Source organism: Callionymus lyra, chromosome 1, assembly GCF_982586985.1.
Source record: "Callionymus lyra chromosome 1, fCalLyr1.hap1.1, whole genome shotgun sequence".
In the NCBI taxonomy this organism is placed as follows: Eukaryota; Metazoa; Chordata; class Actinopteri; order Syngnathiformes; family Callionymidae; genus Callionymus; species Callionymus lyra.
In genome coordinates, this window is record NC_141818.1 from 30640411 (window position 1) to 30659504 (window position 19094).

General features: G+C 39.0%; 2 protein-coding genes across 2 annotated transcripts in view; both read right to left on the reverse strand.

The window, feature by feature from the left end:
- The window catches only part of LOC148088899 (high affinity choline transporter 1-like), a 44764-nt gene extending 39286 nt beyond the window's left edge, over positions 1–5478 (reverse strand). Inside the window, exon 1 of the mRNA XM_087801032.1 lies at positions 5417–5478. The gene's annotated coding sequence lies outside the window, so the exon portion shown is untranslated. The remainder of the gene's footprint in view (positions 1–5416) is intronic.
- A 1049-nt stretch (positions 5479–6527) lies between these two features.
- LOC148088900 (multidrug and toxin extrusion protein 1-like) lies at positions 6528–17807 on the reverse strand. Its single transcript, XM_087801013.1, has 16 exons — positions 17181–17807; positions 14627–14728; positions 14495–14563; positions 14207–14355; positions 12818–12860; positions 12696–12740; positions 12522–12619; positions 12328–12425; positions 11324–11505; positions 11160–11268; positions 9185–9260; positions 8957–9026; positions 8762–8894; positions 8585–8679; positions 8462–8516; positions 6528–7331 (listed from the first exon to the last, which is right to left on the reverse strand). Exons 1-16 carry the CDS (start codon positions 17352–17354, stop codon positions 7126–7128), a joined length of 1704 nt encoding a protein of 567 aa, XP_087657139.1. The 5' UTR covers positions 17355–17807; the 3' UTR covers positions 6528–7125.
- Between the last annotated feature and the right edge of the window lie 1287 nt (positions 17808–19094).

A 19094-nucleotide genomic window follows, 5' to 3' on the forward strand; every position in this document is an offset into this window, starting at 1 on the left:
CTTTAATTATTCAAAAAAGAACATTATGTGTGTCATGTGATCATTTATTATTTGATTCAAATTAACATTATGTGTGTCATGTGATCATTTATTATTTTATTCAAATTAACATTATGTGTGTCATGTGATCATTGTATGTGTTCAATTAAAGATGTCTGTGAAGTTCTAAGGCACTTTTATTGAAGCGTTGACTTGAAACTGTTTCCAAAACACAAAGCATAAATCCCCAGCGACCATGAAACCTGCTTCTAAAGAAGCTAAAATAAATGAAGTTGATGGAGTCAACATACGAGGGACATGATTCAAAGGTACTCTGTAGTTCACAGCTGTCCTTCATTCAACGTGTGATCTTTATGGGCTCAGAAACTAGACATAGTAGTGATTGTAATTGTAAGTAATTGTTCATGACGGTGGACGTCTGGAAGCTGATTGTTGGCAGTGCGCACAGTCAGGTTGTTTACAAAGACAACAGCTGCCAGGGCCGGCAGTAAAACCGTGAAGTGGAAGGATAGACACAAGTGTCACGAGGGCCAATGAGACGAAAGTAGGCCAAATCCATTTGAGTGTGAATGATCAATCTGAGTATTAATGCTATATATGTCCTGTGCATCGTTTAAGGTCTAACCTTGCTTTCGAGTTCAGATCCTTACTCTGTTCCAGCTCATCTTAAGATCATTTTGTACGATTTTCTGCAAGATCATTCTGGAAGAGGTTTTCAAAATCCTTACTGGATTATTTGATGTGTTTGCTAGTGAAACGATCATTCAGAAAGTGAAGATGTTGGCATGAACACATGCGTTTATTAAGAAGTTCTTGAATGCTACGATCTTCTTAGGAGCGCTCCTAAGAACGCCTTGAATTAATTCAACTCCATTAACCAATTAAAACGTATGAATTTTCTCACAACTACACATTAAAAACATCAACAGCCCCAGATGTCATTGACCTCCACCACGTCATGAAGGATTGAATATGGTAAAGCCAGCCACTGACAGTCCTCAGGGCTCACACATCTATTCTCACAGTCACAAAGAAGCTTAAGGTTAAATGTGTGAGAGCCAGTGAAGAATTGACTCAGATAAACAAGTACGTGTTACATAAGCGACACGCAACTCTCCCATCAAAACACTCGAGAACTATTTCTGTGACCGAAAGCGAGGGTCTCGGTTACACTGTTACGTCCGACTCTTTCATCGTCGCCACAAAGACACACACGGGTGTCAGAGATGCTTTTTTAAAATTTATGATCCACGCGTATAAAGTCTTCCTGCTCAGGAATAGATTGACACCAGGGTTTGGCCGCCTTTTTAGGCCCTACACAACTAACAGCATGTGTGTGTGTCAGGGGAGGGGGGGGGGGGCATAGACGACACCCGAATCCTGATGAAAGGTCAACTCCAACATTTCATGAAGTAGGTTACTGTGTTGTAAATATTTTTAGCTTTAGCCATACCACCGGCAAATATTTTCAATTCCATCCTGGAAGGAAAAAAAAGCTGAGTTGTGTGTGGACCGATGTACACAAGAAAGAACTACTGCCTTCACTTCATCATCTCAATCAAATGCACACAAGACTAGGTTGACCATTTCAGTCCTTTGTCGTCAATACTTTGATCAGCTGCCGACGAACAAACAAGTTAACTGACAAAAATAATCCACTCTAGTCCGACGAGCTTCTCTCCTATTGTTACCGTCAGTTGCAGCGACACAGGTCTCAGGTGTCACTCTCGACACACTGTACAGCTCAGGCTCCTATAGCTCATGAGAGTTTAATTTCAGGGCTGATATCTAGACATTCCTTCTTTTGTTGACATCCCCCAATCCAGTTCTTGCAGCGATGGCCGTCACTTTGTGCTGATGGAGGTCGTCTTTCCCACATTCGATCGATCTTAAGGACCTAAGAAGGCTCTTAAGAAGGGTTCTGTTAAGAAGGAGCGCTAAGATGTGAGTGTTCCTCATGCGTTTCTTAACTGCCTTCTTAGGAGAACCTTAAGATCCAGCCAAATTTAGAAGCTCAACACCTTCATAAGTTCCATAAATTGCTTCCTTTGATATCTGTGACATCAGGATTGTTGCTGTTTTACGTGTAGTTCTTAGTAAATCCACGTGCTTTATATATTTTACTGGCTTTATCGGAACTTAAGTTATAGTGTGTTTTCTCAATTCCCCATAAAAATCCAACTCCCTTAAATGTATCATTGGCGTATAACAATCAGTTCATAAAAATGCAAAAAGGTGTTTTAATGTTGTTTTATAGATGAATTAGAATCACTAAGTGGATTTTATGTGATGTTAGGGTTCTTTAGTGCGCTCCTAAGAAGACCTTAACTTCTTAACCAATCTCAGAAACCTGGCCAAAATAAGTGCTTTTGGCGCATTCCATGTTGCACACGGGAGTTACTACTTGATTGAGTACATCTTTTTTTTCAGAATATAAAGGTGCCATAAAAATCTTAAATCTTCCAGGACACCTATTGTTGAAATTCTGGTTGTCCTTATAGACTTTCGCTTACAATTTGTGAAACTCTTTCAGTTCTTTGGGAGTGACGAAGATGGATAGGATCAGTCAATCAGAGGAACAGCACATGTTAAGAAGTTTTGGAGATAAGGTCAGAATGAGATGGTTTGATCATGTACACAGGAGAGATAGTGAGTATTTCGGTGGAAGAATGTTGGGCTTGGAACTGCCAGGCAGGAGGTCTAGAGGAAGACCAAGGAGAAGGTTTATGGATGTAGTGAAAGAGGACATGGAGTTGGTTGGTGTGAGAGAGACAGTTCTCAATCAACCTCTGTATGGTTTTGGACTGTGGGGGGAAACCGGAGTGCACCGGAGTAAACCCGCACTACACAGGGAGAACATACAAATTCCTCACAGAAAGGTCACAAGTTGCGTCCCACCAAGCCTGGACGCGAACTGGCAACATTCTTGCTGTGAGGCGAATACCTTACCAATGCGCCGCCGCGTAAATAATATTTATTAAGTACAGTGCTATAACTTAAAGAAACTTTTCCTACAGAAACAAGCTGATTAAGCCTTTAAAAGTCTCAACCGGTTCAACCACCTTTTGCTTGGACAATGTAAATGTATGTCAAGTAATGAGCCTTCGAAAAAACATATCATCATGGGATCAGAATGTTGCCTCATGACACAATAGAGCAGGTTCAGAGTAGTTTAAGTCTCTTGTCATATGTTGAGATCTTAGGTGAGGTTTATTGGATATCATCCGATCACACTTGTTTCACAACTCTTGACAACCATCCAATCAAAGCATTCAAACACATTTGTTTCGATGACACATCGATGATTGAGATGAAGGTTTATGTATTTATTTGTCTACTAGTAACAAATTAGTCACACTAATCAAGTGTGTTTCAAGATCCCAGAGAATTTAAATCAGAGTAAAACTTGTGTTGAAAGACAAACTGAGAGAAAAACGAGGATAGATTGAGCCTCCAACTATGAAAAGACAATATCGCAATTCAGTACCAATAAATGGCTCCATGCACCAAAAAAAGGTTTCACTTAAGAATAAAAGCACAACATTTCCTCCCACACCCACAAAAAACATTTGTGGGGTTAAATTGTGTGGCCGCACCCCAATTCAGCATCAGTATACTTAAAGAAAAGAAGGGTACATTTGGTACATTGCATGATCAACACAGTCAAAGCTTTTTGTGTTTGTGGTATCCCTTGTGTTGTCTTTGGGTCAAGGTGAACGACCTTCACCACTATTTTGGACCTAAAAGTCTTGTGTTTAAAGCCAGGGATGAATGAAATGTTGCTTTTTCCAGATTTTTTATTTTATTTTGTGGCTCCTGACATTAGGTAGGACAATAAATAAAAACAATCACAAGACAGTGTGTTGGGTTTATGGTCGTTGATTGACCTTCGCTCGTATCTATTATTATCTTCTACTGAACAGCTGCTGCCTATAACTGACCTCAGCTATAAGTACCCATGATCCACATATACTGCACAAGCTTAGAGGGACAGCAGGAGGCAGTAGTGACCCGGATCTGGCTCACAAAACCCAATTGAAACTTGGCAGAAATAGTCAAACCTCACCTCCAAAAACACAACATTTACATTTATAAGGACAGCAAATTGTGACTTGGGCGGTCAAATCAGAAAACTAAGGAATGAGGCTCATTTGGCGACTTAGAAATATACTTTAAAAGCAGATTTGTCATCAAAGGTCGTCCATTACTGTTGATGGAATATGACGTGGCGTTTAAAAAGAACACAACTTGCGAGAATATCTCCAGCAACATAGACGATCGTGGGCTTTAGCCATGTTTTTATGATGATCAGCTTTATCAATCCTTTAGTAATAAAGTCTTTAAGGATGTGTTGTTGTATGATAGCATGACTAGCCGACCACATGCTAACATAACAACTTTACATCCGCTCTAGTATCGTTGATACATTAATATTGTATCAATCCATTAGTGATGAAGTCTTTAAGACTAGCCGACCACATGCTAACGTAAAAACTTTAAATACGCTCTAGTATCGTTGATACGTTAATATTGTATTTAACGTATGTATAACGTGTATATGCTAACGTAACAAGTTTACATTAGCGCTAGTGACGTTAAAACGGTAATATTGTATAAATTAATTAGTGATAAAATCTTTAACTGCGTGTTATTGTATCGTAGCTACGAGTTGCCTCCTTACACATGGAAGCAAACTGGCATCATTCTTGCCGTAAAGCGTTCATGCTAACAAATGCGCCACGTTGCACAACATTTTGCTGGGACACCTTTCAACTCTTTCAAATTACTGTGTGCTTGTATGTCAAGTAATGACCCTTCAAAGAAACATATCATCATGGGATCAGAATGTTGGCTAATGACACAATAGAGCAGGTTCAGAGTAGTTTACAAGTCTCTTGTCATATGTTGAGATCTTAGGTGAAGTTTATTGGCTATCATGTAAATCAGTTTGTTTTTGGTTTTTGCATTCCGATCACACTTGTTTCACAACTGCCTCTTGACAACTGTCCAATCAAAGCATTCAAACACATTTGTAAAAAACAAACCAACATAATAGTCCAGATGAAGGTTTATGAAAAAAGTGTCTTTATTTATTTAGTTTGCTCAAATAAGAAACTTGAAAATGAAACAAAAAACAAAACTAAAGCAGATCGTACAGGTTAAACACGTGATGAGTCACGGAGTGTGGTTGTTTAAAATTAGTCACACTAATCAAACCTTGTTCAAATTTGTCTTTTTTTGTGGCCCGAGTTCCAAGGAGATTTATGTCCCAGTGTTTCAGGGACGATAATTAACACAGACTAACAAGTCGGTGAATACGAGTAGCTCTAAACTTTTTATTTTGTAGATATACATAAAGAGTGTTTGAAATAATTCGCATCGTTGTAATTTAGGCAGGAATACGTGAGTGACTTACCGGGTTGTCAATGCTGTGGGAACCGAAGTCGAAGCTACTCTGATGTTGGCTTGAAATCAAGAGACAAGATCGTTAAAGTTGAGTGAGTTGAGTTAGTTAGAAAACATGGGGCTTGAAAAATCCCTTTTTATCATATTCAGAGCTTTAATGTTCAAAGAAAAAAATGATGATCCTGTGAGGCCTTGAAGACGAGCCCTTATGAACAGGTTAATGCCTTTCATCGTGATTGTTTTTTCCATTTATTGACACACAAAACAAAAACAATTTAAACCCTTGTGTCATCACTGGGTCAAGGTGACCCGGAGGCCTGAAAATACGTTTGTAGTATCCCATGTGTTGCCTCTGGGTCAAGGTAAATGACCTCCATCACTGCATATGTATTTCTGAAAGCCAGGGAGGTCGTTCACCTTGACCCAGAGGCAACACAAGGGATACCACAAACAGATTTGTTTTTGACCGTAAGCAAGTACCACAACACACAAATAGTGAGGTGTGTTTTAGAGAATGTGTACTTAGTATTGGCAACACTGGTCTCGGTCTCTGGTCATAAACGTGTCAGTGAGATACTCCAGACAGTTTGAAAACCATTGTTGACACACTCTAATGCTTCACTCGTCCATATAATGTTGTTAATAAAGGGTAAATCTTAGTCAAATATCTGGTGTCATTTTGTTTTCTTAATACTGAGGTCATCAAATAGTGTTGCGGTCATCCATATATGTAATATTCAGCCTTTTAAGCTGTAGACACAAATGTTTTCTTGTCCCTGTCGTGTCAAAAACAATATTTTGTGATTTCATTATGTCGAACTTGTTTGTGTCGTGGATTTAAACTTGATATTAAGTGTTTTCAATAATTGATCAAGCAGTATCTGACCCGCTCCTGTCGTCCTCATCCCTTATTCATCCTCATTAAATATGGAGTTCTGAACCACTGACTCTTTCACTTTCTCTGATACGACATGATGTAATATGACACGCACACACATATATCTACAAATACTTTTTACATCCATATGCATGTATGTCTATCTATCCATCCATCCACACAAAAGTATACAAACACACATTTACACCCACAAATGCTCTCAACACAACAGTGTTCAACACACTTTGACCGTTAGCATTTTTTATTCAACATGAAAATTCAGTTTTTCTTCTGCAGCTCGTACCGTTTTTATCAAAGATTACATGGGTGAGGTCGCATCACAATAACCAAACATGAAGTTCACCAACACAAATAAACGTCCACCAGAAACAGTCGAATCCAGGCTGGTGCGTTGTTCACATCATTCTGCCTCTTGGCAGCAGTTCTCACTGCTGATTGGCCGACGGCGAGAGTTGGGCAGAACAGTACAGTGTTTGCCGTCGCTCTCCTCCGCTCAGCAGGCCCCGACTTTATTGTCCGCGTCACCACGGCAACAGCAAGGTCATCCATTTTATGTTTGTCATAAACAAACCTGAAATTTAACATCATCTGATTAAACGCACATTTCCTCAGGAAGACAAACAACACAACTAATGGTAGCACGCACACTTTCACGGTGTATGAACGTTCTCAAGGCACTAATGAAAATCTTTGGCTCGATGCTCTTTTATAAAACCTGCCTCTAAAAAGTGGCTGCTTTAGCACGAAGCTAACATGCTAGCATCCACTCGCGAAGCTCCACAGAACCCATGGCTACGGTAAAAGGTTCCCACGGTCACGTGTCACTTCAGCAGTGCGGTGAGATATTTGTCGCCCAGGATTCCCGCCGCGAGGATGACCAGCATGGCGAGCAAGATCAGCCCGCGGCGCAAGAGCAGCTGAGACACCGACAGAACGTCGCCCACGATGGTGGTTTTCCTTCGCTCAGGACTTTCAATCTCCTCGTCCTCTTCTGCGCCACCGAGCTCCGCCTGTTTGTGGCTGGAGTCTGTGTAGAGAAGATCGACTTCAGACACAAATATACATATAATAAGACTTTAACTTGATAATAAACCGATATATGCTATTATATCATAATATATATGACTTAACCTAATAATAAAGGTAATATGTACTATTTATTCATAGTATATGACTTTTACCTAATAAGAAACGCAATATATACTATTATATCATAATATAAATGACTTTAACCCAATAATGAACGCAATATATACTATTATATCGTAATATATATGACTTTAACCTGATAATAAATGCAATATATACTATTATATCATAATATATATGACCTTAATCTAGCTATAAAGTAAAATGTGGAACTTTAATATCGTAATGAAGGCAATACATACAAGTTTAACCTCAAAAAAAATTTAAATAGACGTGATTTTAAAAATGAATAATATGCATTCCAGGAGGAGTGTCAACAGGTTGGACAGGTTGATCAGGAGCTCTGGGGTTGAGGTTGGACTCAGTGGTGACAGAGAGATCACTGGAGAAGCAGATGAAGCACGAATGCTCCTCCCATGATGCAACACTAATAGACTCAGGAACTCCATCATTCCTCGTGATATTGAGTGAAAAGTTGATTCTATTCTATGTTGATCTTTGTATACTTCTCTTGTCTTATTTTTCTTTGATATATGTTCTTTATCTTAAGATTTCTCTCATTTGTCTTTTTGTTCTTTTATTGCGCTTTATTCTTGTTCTTGTTTAATGAATCTGTCGTCTGTGTTGCTGGAAAAACTATTAAATATACTACTAAAATCTTCTCTAAAGAGGGATCCAGAGTAGCAAGTTTATCTATCATCCCTCCCTCTATCCAACGATCCATCCATCAACTAATCCATGCATCAACTCATTCATCCTTCCACCCACCCACCCATTCACTCATCCATCCATCCATCCACCCACCCACCCATCCATCTACCCATCCATCCATCAACCCATCCACCCACCCATCCATCCATCAACACATCCATCCATCCAACCAATAATAAATGATCAACATTAGCCCAGACTACATATACATAATTTAACCTAAAAACGAGAAATGCAACAACTTTTGATTTATGTTTTTAACAAAAGAAAAGCAAAAGTAGAAAACATGTTTCTGACCTTCGTCGTCCATCTTGACCATTTCTTTCTTCTCCACTCCGGCTCTAACGCGAGCCTGCAGAGCGAAAGAAAAGTTTTCTTTCCCGTGGAATTCTCAGTGAAGCTGAAAAGTTGTCCACAAACCTCCTCGGCTGCTTTGTTCCAGTCAAGTTTGATGACAAATACGATGAAGAAGACGGATTGCATTAACACACAAATGGTGAGTCCAGTCCAGAGTCCTGAGGAGGAACATTAGATCATCAGTCGTCTCTTATTTATCTTCATTCTAAACCTCGATTCTCAACACGTGCTGCCACTCACCTGTTATACCCATTTTAGCAGCAAACATGAGCGAGACCATGATGGGGAAGCCGATGATGTAGTAGCCCACCAGGTTACAGAGAGCCCCCACCAGCTGCTTCCCTGCTCCTCGGATGACCCCCCCGGTCACCCCCTGATGACGACACACTTTTAGCACGCTTTCTGCCGAGTCATCAGTCCATCATTGGGTCTCACCGCGAGGGCGTCGACCAGATGCGTGAAGCAGAAGATGATCATGACCTCTGAGACCCGGTGGATGATCTCCCTGCGTAAACAAACGGACGGAATCTGAACCACGTGGAACGGAGGATGACCTGGAGTGACCTCAGTAAACAGCGTTTAGAGCGTCACGAGGAACATGATCATACTTGTGCGAAAGCCCGAAGTGGATCTTTCTCATGTGTCGTTTTTTTGTGTACTTACTGCTCAGAGGTGAAGATGTAGCCGATGACATTTCTGCTGACGCCCAAGATGGCGCCGCTAAAGCATGCGATGATGACTGCGGGAGGAGAAACAAAACTCAACGAAAGGTGTTTGAAATACATATGTTTTTATATATATAAATATAACATGAATCATTCAAAACTAACATTATAACAAAACAAACTACTGTATATGTCTCGTGAAAAACAGACAAAGACACTTAATATTTTTAGCTTAATCCTTAAAATACATATTGATATATATAAATTCATAATAGGCGCAATAAATAAATAAGTGTTATTCAAGGTAACTTATTGAGGATACGTAAATAACTAAAACAATAGAAGATCATTTACCACAAAATATACCGCCAACTTTTTTCCGCTACACTCAACTATAGTGCGGAGAAGATTTTGTCTGCAACACCGCCATCTTGTGGCGACAAATTACATTTTGAAATCAATATTTGGCCTCTTTCTCTTTTTGCTGGCATTGGAATGTGTGGAACTACTAACGCGGATTTTATTTTGTGCATTGGTTTTAAAAATAAAATACAAACAAAAACTGCACAACACAGTTAGTGCTTTGCTCACCAACAATTGTAGATGTATATAAATATGTTTGCTCCTTTTCTTTATAAACTCTAGCAAAAAATAAATAATATATTAATATATTATTAATATGTATAATATTAACAACATGAACGTGAAAAAAAATCTAATTAAACTTTTCTAAAGATAAGAACAAGAACATTTATCTCAATTAATTAAGTACAGGATATAAATCAAGATTTAAGGTGTGAATATTAATAGATTTATTATGAGATAAAATGAGGTGAGAGAAAACTGTTTTATTTTTTTAAGAGTAAACAATTGTTGAAAATGTTGCAAATATGGAAGATAATTATAAAATATCAAAGATATCAAATAAAATATTTTCGCTTATAGTCCTGAGATTATTTGGTATACAATACCGCCATCTAGTGGCAAGTGTTGCACTATAAATATGAACGACGGCAATAAAAGTTTTCTGATCCAGACGTTTTAATGTCTGGCAACGCTGCGCAGATTTAATTTGGCATTTTTGTTTAAGAAAAAATTAACTTATAGTTAGATATATAGATAAAAGAGTTATAAAAATGTATACTAGTTCCTTCATTAAAAAAAAAAAATCTAGTAAGTAAGTAAGTAAGTAATATTTATTTATATAGCGCTTTTCGAGACCAGGGTCACAAAGCGCTTAAACAATCAAAACAATACTCAAAAAAGTACATACTTTAAAGATCAAGATAATACTGAGAACACAACAGGAGTTCGATAAATCATTAAAATATACTTGTGACACTTAATATATCTTCCCCATTTACTTAAAATATATATTAATTTATAATATTGTATTAAGGGTTAGGGTTTTTATTTAAATGTACACTTATTGTGTTATCCAAGGTTACTTATTGACAATATTCATGCAAGTAAGTAAGTAATTTTTATTTGTATAGCGCTTTTCCAGACCAGGGTCACAAAGTGCTTAAACAATCAAAACAATATTCAATAAAGTATATACTTTAAAGGTCAAGGTAACAAAAAAATGTCTCCAAAGAAATCCAGACCTTAAATGAAGATTTACAGACATTAACAGATTTATTATGAGATCAAATGATGTGTCGCAAAACTGTTTTTCTTTTTATGAGTAAATGTTAACTGTGTTTACAACAAAACATATTATGTACAATGTGTACAATATCGCCACCTACTGGCGTCTAATTAAATCGTTTTCTTTGGCCTCCGCGGCCATTTTTGTATTTTACTGATGGTTGTAATGTCTCTGGTAGTTAACACCGATTTTATTTAGTAGTTGTGTTTTACAGTATAACGTGTTTAAGTTTTTTATTTTAGGATTTTTCTAAAGCGTACATTTTTTTTATTTTATTTATTATGGAAGGTGACGGGATTCATTCATATTATTCAACACTTACATGCACAGACGATGGGAACTTTGCAGGCGAGTTTGGCTTGTTCTACATTTCCTGCACCGAGAGCGTTTCCGACTCTGACGCTAGCAGCTGCAGAGAACCCGAGTGGAACCTGAAGAGATGGATTTAGAACGTGTCCACCGGGGCGTCGGCGCGAAGACAGTTACCATGTACGCGATGACGGCCAGCTCGTAGATCACGGACTGAGCGGCCAGCTCCACCTCGCTGATGGTGCCGGCCAGGAAGCTGCCCACCTCGAACAGCCACCACTCCAGACACAGCATCAGCATGCTGGGGATGGCCAGGCGGATGAAGGGACCCCACTCTTGCAGACAATCCAGGGTCCACCCTGAGGGTTCAAAGGTCAATACATGAGCTATTGCCTTTTGGTGACACATTTCCCACAAAAAGATACCAAAGTGTATATCTTATATTATATACATTTGTTTTTCCAATGAAATTCAAGACAAACCCTTTTAATAGTTGTGTCAACATGTATCTAACGTTTCCTCAGTCACTCAACACAATGACTTCTGTATCGCTGTCACACTTCCTGTCCACTGAGTAACGGGTGTCCTCTTGTTAAACAGTGGACGGAGAAGATGATGTAAGTAAGTAAGTAATATTTGTAGAGACCTTTTCTAGACCAGGGTCACAAAGCGCTTAAACAATCAAAACAATACCCAATAAAATAAATACTTAAAAGATCAAAACACATATGAACAACACAGGAGTCGCAGAAAATCAAGGAAAAGCATGAATAAAAGTGTCTTAAGATGTTTCTTGAAGGAGTCAGTAGATCCATCAAACAGAGAGGAAGATTGTTCCAAAGCTTAGGAGCAACAGCCTGGAAGGATTTATTGCCTCTGGTCCGGAAGCGTGTTCAGGAACCATCAGTAGATTCTAATCCACAGAATTAGAGCCCGAGCTGGGGTGTAAGGCTGGATCAGATCACTGATGGAACGTCTGACCATGAGTAGCACCAAGTAAGAACCAGAATTTTAAAGTTGATCCTGAAAGAAACTGGCAGCCAGTGAAGAGTTTTAAGGATCGGGGAAATGTGAGTTCTTCTACTAGAGCGGGTAAAAACTCTGGCGGCAGAGTTCTGTATCAACTGCAGGCGAGACAGCTCCTTCCTGTCAAGACATGAATACAAACTGATGTCACTGACCCGCCCACGTGGCCTTGTGCAGACCCTTCCAGACGATGTAGACATACAGAACCACGGCCAGGATGTACTGAGAGATGGCGTTAGCGGCTGCAGATCCACTGGGGTCGCCAAAAAAACATTTAAAAAAGATTTGATTGAAGACAAATGCTGAACAATCCTTGACTATTCTCCGGCAAGATTTTTTAAAAACTTACGCAACGCCCATATCCAGAGGATAAAGGAAGACGTAGTTGATGACGGCGTTCAAGATGTTCCCGATGGCTCCGGTTATGACCTGAGGCCAGATGATTCCCTGAGGAGCAGAATCAAGGAGCTGGTCAGCGAGATGTTGTTGAGCGGACGTGAAATCGAAACGTAGACCAACACACCTGGTTCTGCAGGTACCTCCCCTGCAGCTGGTACATGAACGCCGCCTGGGGAGTGAATGAGATCAAACTGTCGATGATTCAAAATGGCCACTTTTATTGTGGGACAAAGGGTTCAGACTTACAGGCAGGGAAGGCATGAAGATCTTGACGTACAGCTGAGAGATACTGAGGACAAAGACAAGAGGACATGTGAAGCCTAACATGATAAGTTTTTTTCATTATATATATACAGTATATATAAGAATTCAACACAAGGGATACAACAAACACGTTTGTTTTGGGGCCTTTGGGTCACCTTGACCCTGAGATAACACAAAGGCTTGTGAACTCTAAACATGATGTTTATATAGTTGTCACATATTTTGAGTTAAAATTACACTTAGTGTTAATATTTTAACACTTTTATAGTGTAAAAATTTGACAGCCTTGGTGTTGTTTTATGACACCACATAAGTACCCTTTTAACTCAAAATATTGTTATTCCCATTCACTCCGAGTGTTAATTTTGAACACACACAGTGTTATTTTATGGAACATTAAAGTGTATTTTTAACCCTAAAATTGTGTCATTTCCTTTCACTGTGAGTGTTAGAGTTACAGTTAGAGTCATCACATCACTCATACAGAAAACAGTTTTTTGCTGGCTGCGTCCAGCAACAAATGAACAAACTGTTTGTATTCAAGTGTGTCATCATCTGAGCTATGGAATAAAAAGCCAGCAAGGAGAGAGGATCATCAGTGGTTTTGGACGAGCCGTGAGAAGCGCCTCCATTCCTTGCTGTTGGTAAAAACTGTTTGTTATTTTAACACTTGTCTCTGTTCTCATTCCGATTGTCCGGGAGAAAATCCCTGACACATACACAGTGTTATTTTCGACACATTAAAGTTTTTTTTAACCCATCTGCTGTGTTGATGCCAGAAATAAACCTGCAAAGAAAATGAAGACAAAGCTTCACAAAGCGTCACTTTCAGAGCTCACTAGAGGGCGCCCTTGGATTAAAGGTGATGGGAGGTTTCATTAAAGTGGTTGCCAGAAATAAACCTGCGAAGAAAACGAAGACGATGCTTCACAAAGCTTCACCAGCGTGTCACTGTACGTCGCCATTATTACTGTAATGACTGTTACTGTCGAAATATGATTATGGTATTTTCTTGGTTATCTTATTTCAATTAAATATGTTGGATTTCCATACATTCATTTGTTAATTTTCGTGACATACCAAGTGAAGACTTTGTGATGAGGCTTCATGAAGCGTCACTCTCAGGGCTCAGTAGATTTAAAACGATGGGAGGTTTAATTGAAATAGATGCTCAAAGCCACACAGCAAAGAGTGCCCTCTAGTGGACTCTAAATAAATGACGACGCTTTCGCCTTTTAAATAAAGCTTTAAAAGACAACTACAGCAATTATAATGTTGTTTATTATGAAAAGGGTTCTGCGTCAGGAAGTGTTTTCATCTTCTCGGGAAGACTCCCGGGCGTCTGAGGGTTCTCCTCAGAAGAAAACTGACCTGGCGACCTCCGGAGTCTGTCGGACCGCCAGCAGCAGCGCCTCGGTGTTGATGAGGACGGCCCAGCAAGGGAAACAGGCCAGCAACAGAATCAGGATCCCCCTCTGGAGGATGACTCCCACCCGCTTCAGGTTTCCGCTCCCATACGTCTGCACGAAGCACAAAACATCAGCGGGCGGTCAAAGAAAACTAACTCAATACAAAAGAGCATTGTTGTGTGTACCAGGACCAGCTGGAAGCCCAGTTCACATGGTTCTGTCTGACTCCAGTGTTTGTTGAAGACTCTACCTGAGATATGAGGGTGTCGCAGGTCAACGACAGGCCGGTGCCGATAGATATGCCGGTGACGTTGACCACCTGCGGCGCACACAAACAAGACTTGAGTCTGCCGGAGCGCCAGGACAGAGCGCCTGAACTCACCGCGATTGATAATGAAACCCCGGCCAGTTCTGTCTTCCCCAGGTGGCCGCAGAACACCATGCTGACGAAACTGATCATGAAGATCATCAACTGGGAAATCACCTGAGCGGGAAAACACACACAAATGATCAGACAACAGCATGGAGATTAGGGGTTAAATATTGATACACTTTTTTAAGATACCCGTGATATTCCACAGCACTGAATTATATTTAATCGTCAGCAATAGTTTTTATTTGAAGTGGGTATAAAATACCTATTTTCTCACATTATTGTCAGATATTAGAAATATTTGCAGCATTTGTTCATTTTTGTGTCGCATTTAAACCTAGATGGCAGCAGTCATTACGTCCTCAGCTAAAGGAACAATGAAATCCATCCAGATCTTGGTGATGACTGAGGACTTGAGGATACAGCCAACTCCATTAGCTTTTAAAGAAATTTTGATTTCAAAAACATATAAAAGCAGTTACGACCTCGACAAGAGTCATGAGGTCTGTAAATTCTGCAACACCAGACTCAAGTAGTCGACCATTCTACAAATATGTTCTTGTTCGTATCATGATACGTATTGTATCGCCGTATCTTACCAAAACACACCCCTAGTAAGAAAGTAAGTAAATAATATTTGTTGAGCGCTTTTCTAGACCAGAGTCACAAAGCAGTTTAACATTCAAAATAATAACCAATAAAATATATACTTTAAAGGTGAAGACGCATAAGACAAAAACAGGAATCTCAGAAAATCAAGGGAAAGCCTGCACGAATTAAAGTGTCTTAAAATGTTTCTTGAAGGAGTCAGTAGATCCATTACATCCCCAGCTGGGAGGTGAGGCTGGTGGAAGGTCACCATGAATAGCTCTGAAAGTAAGAACCAGAATTTTAAAGTTGATCCTGAAAGAAACTGGCAGCCAGTGAAGAGTTTTAAGGATCGGGGAAATGTGAGTTCTTCTACTAGAGCGGATCAGAATTCTGGCTGCAGAGTTTTGTATTAACTGCAGACGAGACAGCTCCTTCTTGTTTAGACAGGAAAACAAACTGTTGCAATAGTCCAGAGTGAAGATATGTCACAAATAATAAAAAAAACAACATTGAGGAGAGGGAACAGCGAAGGAAAAAAACAATAGCAGTTACTCATTTCCTGATTGTTTTAATATTAAATGTTACTTCTAACTATCTAATGTCAAATTACATCAATCTGTGTTTTGTGAAGCAGCTCAGATGAAAATAAGCAGCTCTAAATCAGGTCGGATGTCAAGGTCGGAGGGCGGCGAGATCTTTAACAAGGTGGAGGAGTTTACGTATCCTTGGGTCTTTTTCAAGAGTAAAGGAAAGACGGATGAATGGATCGTTCCTCAATCACTGTTGTGGTGAAGAAAGAGCCTCCTTGTCGCATACCTGAGGTTCCAGGACATGTCCAACTGGGACACACTGCAAAAACGTTCATCTAAGCAAGTGCTTGAGTCTTGTGTTAAGTAATATGTCTTGTTTGACGTCACGATGACCTCGATTCACCTGACAAGTTCAGAAAAGGGAATCGTTTTAAAACTAAGCCTGTATTACTTGGTAATAGTTTAAAATTCTACAAACGGTGTGAGAATTTTTTTTTAACATTTCCAAAAGGAAAAATAATGTCTTTAAACAGTTTAATTTCTATCTTAAAAATCTTGAAATAATATATTTTACTAGACTGGTAAACCCAAATTAAGTCTTATCAGTTTAACATTTAAACTTGAGATAAGAGTTAAAGCCATGATGAAAAAAACCGTCAAGCTCTATTTTAACTCACTGTCGGTTCAGTAACTGGGTTGTTTCCGGATGTTCAGACATGGACGCGATTACATTTTTTTCTGAAGAGAAGAAAGAGTCAGATTGAGGACTGTTACTACACAGTGACTGCTGTGGCAATTAAATTAAACATATTTTGATAAATCTTTCCTAGATCACACGTTTTCAAAATAACAAATAAATATGGTTTGGTGAATTGTTGTACTATGGGTTAACGCAGACAAAACAACTCTTGTTTTGGATCACTTACTAACCAGTGGGTAAACTTACTGGGTACTGAAATGCTACATTCCTAAGACAATGAAAACACAGTTTGGTCAATCATCATGGAGACGTGATGGGTTCAGGGAACTCTCGGAAATATCACAGGACTTGTCCGAGTGTCTCATACAAACCTCAAAACCACTCAATATAATGTAAATAAAAGATGTATTTTATCTCAAGATTTGTATTTACTGATTATCCTCATTACATTGTTGTATATATTGGAAAAATGTCATCTATATCTGCGTGTTAAGTGAATTAAAGTACATTTAAAAAGGAAAAAAAACAATATTTTTGATTCATACTAGTGGACAAAATATATGAGAAGAAAATGAGCTGTTTTTTTGTGCGTGTCTCTGCTGACATCCCCTGACAGCAGCTGTTATTCACATTTTTTTCCCAATAATGTATTACATAATAATGCTGAGGTCATAATGGTTCATTGAGATGTCATAAAATGAATTGGTTTAGATCAAAGCTTGTTAATTTTCTGAGGGCTTACCACCGGGCCCGCCAGTTTGAAAAGGTGCCTCAACTCATTCCGGTACTGCTCTGGGATCCAGACCACCAGCCTCCTCAGCCGGGACCCGCTTCCTTCCGCGGACCCTGGAGCAGGAGCGTCCCGGGTCTCCGCGTCCTTGAGTCCGTTCAGCGCCGGTTTGACGTCGTCGCCCATGACTGAGCCGGTCTGTGCGCGGGTCACGGTCCGAGTGAGTCCTCGGCGGTCCAGAGTCGGTCCATGCCTGACATGTGCGTTAGTTTGGGGGAGGAGCTCCGACCTCTGGTCAGCACCGGAGGATCCTCGGTTTGTTTTGGAAACTTGGAACGTGTTCAAAGCGCTTTTATTGTGAAAGTATGCGATCGAATCTCGTGAAACTTCCTGTCAATTTATTTCAATGGTAAAGTCTGGGATTCTTCACTAAAATAGTAATTTATTGTTCTCATTTTATTTAAAGGACCCTTATAATAACTTCAGTTTGGCATGTCTGAAACGGATGTACACGGACTACCTGAAGAACACACTAAGGAAGTTTCATAAGATACAATCACATACTTTCACAATAAAAGTCGTAAGAAAATGTATCTAAATTTGTGCGGTTCTAAAATGCCTGTAAATAAATTAACCTCAGTTTGGCATCTCTCAAACGGATGTAGACGAAGACGACCCTGACGAATACACTCAGGAAGTGTCATGAGATTCTATCGCGTACTTTCATAATACAAGCCCTTTAAACATTCTCATATTAATATGAATCGATGTTGTTTTAAAACGCTTGTATTGGGACCTTTTTTTGTGAAAGCAATGAAGTCTACATCAGTGCCAGACATACGTAAAATTGGGATTAGTTTGCTTAAAAGCCTTTTAAAACAGCTCAACTTGAGATTCGTAGGGGCATTTTCAATAGGCTTTTATTGTGAAAGGTTGTGACAGAATCTGGGGAAACTCTTTCTGTCAGTTTCATCATAACAAGCTATGGGTTGAACCATCTTAAATAATTGTTTTTATTTTTATTTCAAGGACAATATACTTATATACTTTTTTTAAGAATAAAATAGATTTTAACGCCTTTTTAAACCATGATTATCATATGAACATTCTTTCACGTTACCTTCGCACTCCGGAGGTTGTTTATTGTCAGAAGTTTAATCATTGCGAAAAGCGTATTTGGATTCGCTCACGTGCTGCTGACCTTTGAACCCCACTTTAAAATGTGATCGAACAAGTCATGCTGACGATCTAAGTCAGGGTCAAAATAAAAAAAACAACTACTAACAACATGGAAACTGTTTTAATTGGACATATGATTATCATAATCTCTTATGATAGAATCTAGAATAGCTTTATTACAACAAAAATTTCCTTCAAACCACTTTCTTTTTACATTTGTTTATGTGAGTTCTTATCATTTCTGACATCAATCTTGAACTAGATAGCTATGACAACAAGGAAATAAATCTGATCTTCCCGAATGTCAATGTTGTGTCACGATGAACGGTTTAATCATTTTGTTTCAAAGGTCAAAGGTTATGTGGGCTCCAGGTCAGACATGTGTAAAAGCTTCTTTAGAAAAAATAGAATAAAATATCAATCTCTGAAGATAAACTACAAAACAATTATGAGTAAAAAAAAAACGGAACCCCAAGGCCTTGAGTTTGACACTTTTAAATGATGAACCACTTGCTTTTCTTAAAGTGAATGTATTGATCTCATGGGGATCATTCATAAATACATTTGTTTTACACATTAAATCTAGTAATGCTTTTGTTTTTTGTTTTTCTATTGTGCCTCTAACATAGAGTCTTATCTTGTCGACCCCCGACAAGCACGAGCATGTTCAAAATAAACATCTCAGACACTAGACTCCGGCTCAAAGGTCTATGGAGGGTTTTTCATTTCTGAGAATAAGTCATGAAG